The 11,009-nt window shown below is 36.5% G+C and overlaps 1 protein-coding gene across 1 annotated transcript; it reads left to right on the top strand.

The window, feature by feature from the left end:
- Positions 1 to 623: 623 nt before the first annotated feature.
- LOC126481016 (uncharacterized) lies at positions 624 to 6,743 on the top strand. Its single transcript, XM_050104475.1, has 2 exons — positions 624 to 854; positions 1,265 to 6,743. The coding sequence occupies exons 1-2, from the start codon at positions 744 to 746 to the stop codon at positions 3,962 to 3,964; spliced, it is 2,811 nt and encodes a 936-aa protein (XP_049960432.1). The 5' UTR covers positions 624 to 743; the 3' UTR covers positions 3,965 to 6,743.
- The last annotated feature ends 4,266 nt before the right edge of the window (positions 6,744 to 11,009 follow it).

Raw genomic sequence — 11,009 nt, forward strand, 5'->3', positions numbered from 1 at the left:
AGGTGGCTTCCACTTTCATCCCTTCCCCCAAGCCTTTGTGTTTTTAGTGTTTTCCTGTACCTGCTACCGTATCACACTTTAAATTTTTGTCTCGCTTAACTATCTGAATAATCTCTTTTATCGTACATTGTTTCAATGTGTAAGGAGATAGTGAACGATCATGAACGGTAGTCATGAAATCTGTTTATGTTGAAATGAGAAAACATGAATAATGAAATATGTAAAAGAGTACAGAAAATGAAAAATTTGTATGTCTTCACCCAACTTCGTCTTTCCTACATGTAGGTATAAGATATAGTTATTGAAACACACTGGTCGTTTCGGTGGGTCCCACCCCGTACCTCAGTGGCTGTTCGTCATTGGCTACCGCTAGCGTCTGCCGCTTCCAGATGGGAACGCCAATTCCGCGAGCCGCCGCGTCAAAGCGGAAAACGCTTGCCGCTGCCGTTGCCGCACGACGCGCTGCCGCGCTCTAGTGGGAACCGGCCTTATTACGCTCGAGCGTTTCCTCGCGCTGCAGCGGCTACCGGCAACACCGACTCAAAGGAAGGCCTGGGCGCTACGTCATCAGTCGTTAGTGACGTCACAACGGGTAGGCAAGCCACATGGCGTACGATCGTGAGTGTTAGCTGTGCAGAGCCGTTCCTTTTGTGCAACTTATTGTGTGTTTTCCACTACAGCAGTTATAGTGAGAGTTTTCACCATGGTGTACAAGTGCTGTGTTCCTCGCTGTAACGGGAATTATGCAAATGGACCTAAGGTCCATGTGTTTTCGTTTCCTAACGACGAACCTTCGTCGTAAGTGGATTGCCGCCATTCACAGGGATGCATTTTCACCAACCAAGTATTCCAAAGTAAGTAAATCCGATAGCGTTCCATGACATCAGTTTTTATAGTTCTATATTCTTTATTTACACCTTTTGAAGACCTGTACGATATTGTACCCAGGCACCACTACTGGTTTTGTGTCTTTAGTCTTACGTAGTAAACGAATTTTGACCGGTCAGTTCAGCAACTAGTATTCACACTTGAATAGACGAAATAGCGTTTTCTACATTTTTTTTATTTACTCGAAGGCACGATTTATTTGACCTGCATGGAGGCAAATACTGCTTTTCAGAGTAAAGATCATACAGTTAGCTGTGTTGTGACAAGTCAGGTTGTAGCAAAGATTTCCATTGAAAATAATTGTACGATGTGTATGAGCTCTAACACAATCGAATTAGTCTTCAACTTCAGTCATTATTTTCGAAATTATTTTCAGGTATGTGAACTACACTTTCCAAAAGAGGATGTTCTGAAACATACAGAGTGCTTTGACGAGACAACTGGACGGAAAATAGTGGCTCCACTCTACACACCGCGACTTAGAGCTCAATCTGTGCCATCAATTTTTCCCAACTGTCCTCAATACCTGACAGTGGTACAGAATAAACGAGAAGACCCAGAGGCAAGAAGAATAAGATTGGACAACAGCGCTGTGTCTGCTGCAATATCTGAATCCTTGTGTACATATAAAATGTTTGAGGAAAGGAGAAGATTCACAACATTTAGCGAACTTATGGACTGTTTGGAACGGGAAACATTTAGTGAATGTTGGACTGTGGTTAAGAAAAAGGAATGTGTGTTATTTGCTTTTATTGACACTTCAAATTTTGTGCCATTTTTATCAGTGTCCGCTTGTATAACATGCGATTTAGAGATAAATGTTTTTAAAGAACAAACAGCCTTAAAAACTGTAGGGAGTCACATTTTTCCGAAAAAGATTCAGGATATTGGTCAAGTGAATAATATTTTGGAACTACTACTGTCCATAAGTGCCAATGTTCAAAGTACACAGGACAACATTAATATAATCTGTGATGTGTTGCAAAACGTTAGTAAAGTTACAGAAGGAAAAGAGAGAAATATAGAATTTCTAATGGAACAAGTTAGGCTGTTGCCTGTAGCCCAAGAACGCTTGAGGTATTCTCCTGAATTTATTGTTTTTTGTGCCATATTATTTTCAATTTCCCCACATGCATATAGGTTTATGAGAAAGTCTCATTACATGTCTGTGCCACATCCTCGTACACTTCAGAAGATATGTTTAAAGTTTGGTGCAAGCCCTCAGAAGGAACAGGTGGAAGACAACTTTCTTGCTTATGTTAAACAGAAGTTTAGTTATTTAAAGACAGAGGACCATGTTGTCTCATTAATGATAGATGAGATGCACATCAAACCATACTTGGACTATAAGGGAGGCAATATTTTAGGAACTGCATTCAATGGTACCACTGCAGCTAGCTCTGTATATGTTTTCATGATCCAGAGCCTTTTGTCTTCATTTAAAGAAGTTGTACATATTCTTCCTGTAAACACTCTTCAGGCATGTGATCTTTTTACATATGTCAAAAATGTTATAACAGGCTTGCACAGTATTGGTTTCAAAGTGATTTGTGTTGTGACTGATAACAATTCCATAAACAGAAAATGTATGGCATATTTCTCAACACCACCAAAAAAGAGTGTGGTTTATCCCCATCCTTCAGACCCTAGTTCACCATTATTTTTTATCATTAATAGTGTGCATGTGTTGAAATGCATTCGGAACAATTGGATCAACCAGAAAGATGCCCAGCAGGTCCTCACATATCCCAATTTTGAAAACATGGACAAAACTTTGGCATTAAAAATTGCTTCATTTTCTACTCTGAAGAAACTCCATGCCTTGGAAAGTAAAACAATCATTAAGTACTCCTATGGCTTGTGTATGAAATCTCTCTGTCCATCTAATTTTGAAAGGCAGAATGTAAAATATGCATTAAATGTTTTCAATCCATATGTTGTACAGGGGCTTCTCACTTTAGGTGAGGAACACAACCTTTATGAATATCAGAGTACTGCAGATTTTATTACTTTAATTGAAAACTGGTGGTCAGTGGTGAATGTACAAACAAAATACAAAGGTGAACGTTTGAAAAATTCACTTAAGCATCCACTGACTGTGACAGGAGATGAGGATAATTTCTTGTTTCTGAATAAATTTTTGAACTGGCTAGATGTTTGGGACCAGATGGGGTTAAAGTACAACTGCCTTACACGAGACACCCACTGGGCACTATCAAACACCACTCATGGTCTAATTGAAATGGCCAAGTACTGTATTAATGAACTTGGCTTCAAGTACTTTTTGCCAGGTAAAATACAGACAGATGCTCTTGAGGCAAGGTTTGGCAATTACAGAACATATGCAGGTTCACAATACTTAGTATCACTGAGACAAGTCTTTGAAACTGAATGTAAGATAAGACTTCAACACCTCCTTCCATTGCAATCCAGTTTCTTTGGGAATATAACTGTTTCTCTTACAGATACTGATGAACAAAATCTCCCTACATTTCCAGTTGATCTGGAAACCACTACTGGATCATCGATATCTACTGTTAGTGACACAATTCACATTGAATATTCACCTACAGATGTGAAGGAGGTGGAGAAACTGCTTCCTCTTCTTACATATTTATCTGGATATTGTACTCGGATTGCTCTAAAGAGACTTAAGTGTGAATTTTGTGCTTCAGTCATGGTTTTGGACAGGGGAGCATTGCCTGAAAACAGTGCTTGTAATAATACTTTAATAGCAGCTATGGACAGGGGAGGCCTGCTGTACCCACACTTGGATATGGTGAATGCTGTCATGTACAACTACATAACAGTACTGAAGTTAATTGAAAGTAGTAGGGAGACAGCATTCCTGAGACACAGCAATCAGAGAGAGCTTGTAATTCATTTGACAACTAGCAGGGTAAACACATTAGGTTTCTTCCTACCACACTTCACTTGTAAAAAAGGACACTGTAAAGATAGAGTACTAAGTGAGCTGTTACTTGTTTCTACAAATATTCTCCTCAATGATTATGTGAAAAAATTTAATGAATGTAGTAATGCTAAAAAGAAGAGGAAAGTACAGACATTAAGTTAAGAAATATATGGGCAATTCCATAATTACGGGTGTTTCATGGACACACCTTAAAATCAGGAAAAATAATGTAATGAAAAATATTTATTGAATTTAATATTGAAAACTTTTAAGGCTTACATTATATTTCATGTTAGAAATGTTGATACTGGAATTGTTTTATTGTTCTCCTGGTTATCAGTCAAAAAATTAGTGTTACAGGTGTTACCAAAAGTAGATCCGGCCCCTGTTATGAGTTAGGGAATTCTCTAATTTCTGCATACTTGATGAAACTTTTATTCTTGTAAAACAACTGTTAAGAGGTATTGCCCCAAATTTTATTTTGAAATATAAATTTTTATTTTTTTGGACATCATAACTCAGTGTGTGTGTGTATATATATATATATATATATATAAGGAAATTGGTATTGTAGTCTATTTGGAATAAAAGTATGTACTTAAGAAAACATATTTGAAGGATAACGCTATTTATTACACAAAAAATTTTGTTACAGTTTTATAGTACAACTAGGCCAAGATATCCTTACTTACCTAACATTTACCTCATTTTGTAGGCCTAGTCATTTTAAGACAAAAATGTTTTCTTATTATTGATAGGTTTAAAAACTTCATTTAATAATCTTTTTCAGCAACATCCAACTCAAAATTGAACTCTTAGTACAAACGGTAACCTTGTTGTTTGATTTCTGGTGTTGTTATCTTAGATGGTACTTGACTGAATTTCACAAAACAAACATCAGTTTCATCTAGTTTAAAAAGTGTTTTACTTTTTCCTACTGACTTCAGAAACACTATTTTCACAACCTCCTCTTCATCAACCTCACTCTGGCAGATTCCCAAGTAACGGTATTGAATTTTGGATAGGGTTGGCTTCTTTTTGTCACTTGGAATGTCAACCAAGACAAATAACCCAAATTTTAAATCAGACTTTTCAATTTTATTAGTTAGGCTTAACTCACAAGCACTTCCAATATTGTCTTGTGATTCAGATAGTGAAACAGTCTCCTGATCAGAATCATCAGAACTGCACACTTCATAGAAGTTTATGCATCTTTTTGCATGTAATGTTTTAACTTTGGCCTCCTCAGTAATAAATACTGACACCCTTGTCATTAATGACTCTCCTGTTTTTGAAACCAGCAAATCAGTTGTGTTATAAGGCTGAAAGTGATGCAGCCCTGGATTTTGAGGAATCGCTTGTAAATTTTTCCACCTTTCATCCAAAATAGGAATGTTATGCTCCACTGCTATCTTACCAACACATAGTGCCTTACTTTTAGAAAAATTCTTCAGAGTGTAGTCATAAAAGTCAATTGGGTTGTTAATAATAACTTTCCTAGATCTAACAGCTGTCCACACACTTCTCTTCAGTGCACCTCCAATGCCATCCATGGCTCCTTTACCATGTGAACTGGCAAAAAAATTCCACTCAACTGTCAATCCAAAGTCTCTCTCAAAATAACATAGATTGGACAAAGTATATTTATTTTTGAACTCTTAACTTTAGGAAACGCTTTTTTAATATCTGTTATAACAGTTTTAAGAAAAGTGCACACAGAATATATTCTGTGTGAAAGGTCGTTACTGATGACTGCATAGGATCTGACTTCATGGTTTGCAAACCAAATCCAGAAAGTGCAAATAGTTACTTGTGTAGTGTGCACTCTGTACCTCATCTTGTGAAATTAAAGCATAATTCTCTGCAAAGTCCATTTGAAGAGAGATTAGAAATCCTGATAATGTAGGCCTATTAATGTATAAACATAACACTGTGCAGAGAGATAAAAGTAAAACACATTGTTAAACATAGGCTCTTATGAATGACTAGAATTTGCCACAATAAGCAGTTTACTGGGCCTATATAAAATTTAAAACTTGGGTTAGCAATATTGTTGTTCTTGGAAAAGTTAGAATGGAAAACAAACTATATGTAATCTAAAGAATTTTGGGCTTAATTAACTTTTTAGGAGAACGTCAGCTGAGTCATGTTAATGCCCTAATTAACTTTTATAATTTAGGTGTAGTGCTTAAACAAATGTATGCAGAGGAATAAAAATTTTAGTTTTCATGCTTAAAACTGTTTTCATATGTAATAAACATAGTTAAAAAACTTTTTTCATTCATAATAATACCCTTTGGTTATAATTTAAATATAGGGCCCACGCCTACTAAAGATGAAGGTGGCATTAAACCTTCCAATTCAAGTTACGGGTGTTACGCATGTTTTAAGTAACAACCGAAACAAAAATTAGTAACACCGGTAACAGCTCTAAGAGTGTTAAATAAGATTTCAAAATGCCACGTAATGATATGATATGATATTGAAAAAACACGTGCATAACCTCACTTTTACAGAAAGGTATTGTACAGAAGAAATTTACTAGATTAGATATTAAACTGTTGTATCTTTTTTGCTATGGGTGTTACAAGCTGCATATATATTATAAAACTAATAAAATAAAGAAATCCAATTAGCTTACCTCAACAAAAAGAATTATTATGAGCTATAACAATGTTGACTTCAATATTTTTTTGCAACAATAGAACATTCAGCCATAGACAACACAACTCATACTCATTTCGAAATAGCATAAAACATACCTCTCTGTGGTGCCATAGAGTAGTGCACTTTAAACACTTAGTGAAGGTAGAAATTTCATTTTTTCATATTCATGATTATTTTACAATGAACAAATGTACTTTTAACTTGGCATTTTAAGGTTATATTTGTAATATTGTCATTTTAATTTTTTTTGTCACAAAGTCTCTTTAACATGGAATGACCCATATGAATGTAATTGTAATTGTGTTATTATTATTAAAACAAAAGGAAATGGCATTTACTTTTTTTTCTAAACTCTTACCACTCAGGACACTGAAAATGTCATACATGGATAGAAGATTATGTTAAATATTGGTAAAAGAGTAGTAGGTCAAAAGTTGAAATTTATTTGAAGTACTAGGACAAACAAATTTCTGCTTCTGTTTTACAGTAATGATTATGGTCATCCCTGATAGGAAAATGAAATTTATGCTGTACTACACCATAAGTTTTCAACACATAGTGTTCAAGTGACTTACACAAGCAGTACAGTATGTAATTCATTAAATCCCTTGTCAAAGCATATATTGCCATGCTTAAATTTCATTAGTCCAACACCAACAGAGTTGTTGCTGTTGATACATTATTAATACATTTTATAAGAAAGTTAGTGTACACTGTGTTGCTTCTGCAACACACTACGATCACAATTGGGCTCTTCTGAAGGCTTTTTGGTTGATCTATGGTATTTGGAGCTTTGGAAGTTAATGAAATGAAATTTCTTGTCTCTGTACACATTGCAGCAGAAGGAAGGAAGAAAGACACAAAGATATGTATTTTATTTCTTAAAATTGTGTTGGCTTATAAAGTTTCTTCATTACACTGCAAGATGTGAAAATTTAATTTTTATTGTGTACATTCTGAAGTGTTATCACATAAGATTGATTTCTTTTCCATTACATTCATAATGGTAGTGTGTTTTTCCTCTTAACAAGAAAACATGACACTTCAGTTGGTAAGAGAGCAGCACATCTTGTATCGAGTGACTTGTACAACCGGTGAAATCCATAATTCATCACACTTCTTTGCAAAGCATATACTGCTGTACTTGAATTCGGTTAATTTTTAATTTTTTGCACAGTGAGTGTATATTCTACAGTCCTTTTATCACTGAGGGATCTGAAAATGTGTTATGTTACATGCATAGTGGGTTTCATAGCTAGTCTTTCTTATTAGTGAAAGAGTTGTATGTAAAAAATTTAAATGTGTACAAAGTGTTAGCACCTGGGACTATCTATATTATACTCATCATGGTGGTGTCTCTTTGACACAGGAAAATGTGAAACTATTGGCAGCAGTTGACCGACACACATTGTTCTGAGAGATTTCTGCAATCAATTAATTGTGCATTACACTTCTTAACAAATAGTGTACTTCTGAACTTAAATTTCCATCTGTTTTCAGGATTGACATACAAAAACAACTTCATGGTCCAGCACCAACAGACTTCGTGCTCCTTTACCTTATTTGTAAATCTGAGGAAGTTACGTTTGTACTGGGTTGCTTTTACAAGAAACTGTGAACATATTGGTGCTCTTCTTTAGGTATCTTGGTTGACTATGGGGTGAGGAGCACTGAATGAAATATCTTGCGATCGTACACGTTGGGGGAGGGGGTGGGGGACAGAAGAAGAGGCAAGAGAGAGATATTTGTTTTATCAAATAAAATTGTTTTACCCTATAAACGTTCCCCTTTCAGTTGCAAGAGGGGAATATTTATCTTTTCTAATGTGCGTGTTTAAAAAAAGTTTAAGCTCAGCCGTATTTTCGATGTATGAAGCTATTTTGTTTCCCGTTTAGAATTCCTTTCGTTGAAAACGACTGTAATCTAATGACTGGCAACAGTTGGACTTTTACACATGTAAATTAGTACACATTTTCAGTGACGATGTCAGATGTAAATAAATAAATAAATAAAAGAAACGAATTCATTATAAGGGGGTTGGGTTCAGTTTTGATAACGAAATGGATTAAGTGAATATAGTTACTTGAATATAAAACTTCCGAAGCTTGCAATGGGGCAAAGCATCTTCTCATATTGATCTACGTTTGTTTCGACTGGATTCAGTAATACAGAACTATGATCTTCATTTGCAGCTTTACGATAGTAAGAAAAATCTTTCATCTAAATAAAACTGCAGAATCCAAAAGAATACCAAACATTTTGTCCAAAAATAAGAGATTTATAGTGATAAGCGCGCCCAGGCGTTTCTGCCTGCAACAGACCTGGCGTTCGCCGTGCCTACCTGGCGTGACGTCACGAACAAGCGCCGAGGCCTTCCTTTGAGTCGGTGTTGCTACCGGCCACCGGCCAGACGCCACCCCGCCGCCTGAAATTCGGCGCGGCCCATGTGAAAGCAGCGCGACGCTGTCAGTGTATGCATCATCTGACATTTTCGAATTTGAAGTTCTAGTTATCATCTTGCAGTTAAGCATTGGATTTTGCATACCTGAAAATCATTAACTACGGTTAAGCATTGTAAAACTGAGTCGCAAGTGGAAATAGGTGTAACATCTGCAACACAATATTTACTTTCGGTATAACAGAGGGGTGAATGCAGAGGAGGCAGATAGAAAGATTTGAACTGTGTGTGGAGCGAGTGCTTTTGGGAAAAATACGCCAGATCGTTCTGGCATGAATGATTTTCCACACTAAGGAAGTCTCGACTACTGATATATGTGATGGATTACCATTTAATAACCATCATGCGACATTTGCATTCAACAGGCAAAGTTCAGAAGTCTGATGTAGGAGTACTGCATGCTCTAATTCGAAACAACAAAATCTCCTGGATAGTTTTGTTTCTCAAGTCAACAGAAACAACAAATTCAACGGAGTGACTTATTGAACGTCATCAGGTCGCTCATTGAGCATTCCTATGCAGTATTGTTACTAGTGACGTGTTATGATGCCTTTATCGTTAACTTCCTAAGAAGAAATGAAAGGCTGTGCCCCACCAAAAGACGTAAACTCGAGCAAAGAGTAGTGTGAACATAATATTTTACATCTTATAGCTCCAGAAGTGTGTTTTGGGCTACGAATTCTGTCCCAAGGAGTGTGTGCATCACAGCTGGAATTTGTTGCCAACAGCTGAGGCACCTTTCGGTCGCAGTGTAAGAAAATCGAGCAACAGAACCACATCACCTGTGCTACTGCATGATAACGCACTCTGTTGACTTGAGAAACAAAACTATCCAGGAGATTGATAGGAAAGTCGTGTCTCAGGCACTTGTATTGATAGGGAAGTCCTCTCTCAAGCACTTGTCCCTCTCGTCATATACTCGTAAAATTTTACCTTTCCCGCTCTTGATCGATCACCCGTCAAGGAAATTCATGTCTAGATGAAAATACTCTTAAAACTACACTGGTTTAATGACATCGTTAGAACCAGTAGGTTTCTACGGGCATAGAATTTGTAAACTACTTTAGCATTGTCAGATTGTTTTACATATCGTGAAAGAAAATTCTGCTGCTGATTAATTTCTCCTTGATGATTACTGTTGCGTTCAGTAAACTAATGGAAAACGCAATTAAAATATTCACTATAGTAATACAAACTAAATTCAGCTTACTACAGAAACATCACGACAGCAGTCTATCTTAATAAAGCATTTAGTATCTGTAAGACGATTGAGCTTATTTTAACACTAGTTAGTAGGATATTACCGACTTTTGACTTCGAAAAGATCTGTATTTACTTCATTTCCTGTATCATTCGCAAGTATTATGAAAATGTGGCAGTTCATAGATAAAATTACGTATTCACGACAACAAAAAATATGTCGGCAGAAAACAAAAGTGGCATTATGAATTTCGCAGTACCGTAAGGTTTTCGCTCTGACCCTAAGGGTTACTGAAAGTAGCAAGACGAATTTTGCTCGAGCATTGTCTTACGATTCCCTTATTAAGTTTGTATCTGCCTGCTCGTTGCTCTGCTACAAAAGGATTAAAAATCTATCTGTCAGCGTGTCTCGAAAGGCGAACGGAAGCAGCTTGCACCTGGTAGCCAAGCATGTTAGCTGGGAACTGTTTTTTTCCTAAAGTGGGTAGACATCCTTTTGAGGTTGAATTGTTGGCAAATGTCATACGAGTGCCGATGGTGTAAGTGTTTCGGTGTGTTGAATTTGTACCAATGATTTTTCTATAGGTTTTTCTTTCCCAAATAGAGAGTTGAAGTCTCCCATTAGTATTTTCACGTCATCTTGGTGAATTTTGCTCATAGCTTTTTCGATTGTTTTCCAGAATTTTTAGACATTTTCGGTGTTTTTCTTATTTTCGATGTTTTTGGGGGCATGTGCATTGATGAGTGTATATTTTTTGCTGGGGCTGTGAATGAGCATAGTCATAAGTCGAGTGTTGATGGGTGTGATTTCCTTGACAGAGTTGGTGATAGATCTGTGTTCGAGAATTGCCATGTCGAACATTGGTGTGCCTTTCGGTACCT

The sequence above is a fragment of the Schistocerca serialis genome, chromosome 5 (assembly GCF_023864345.2).
Source record: "Schistocerca serialis cubense isolate TAMUIC-IGC-003099 chromosome 5, iqSchSeri2.2, whole genome shotgun sequence".
NCBI lineage: Eukaryota > Metazoa > Arthropoda > Insecta > Orthoptera > Acrididae > Schistocerca > Schistocerca serialis.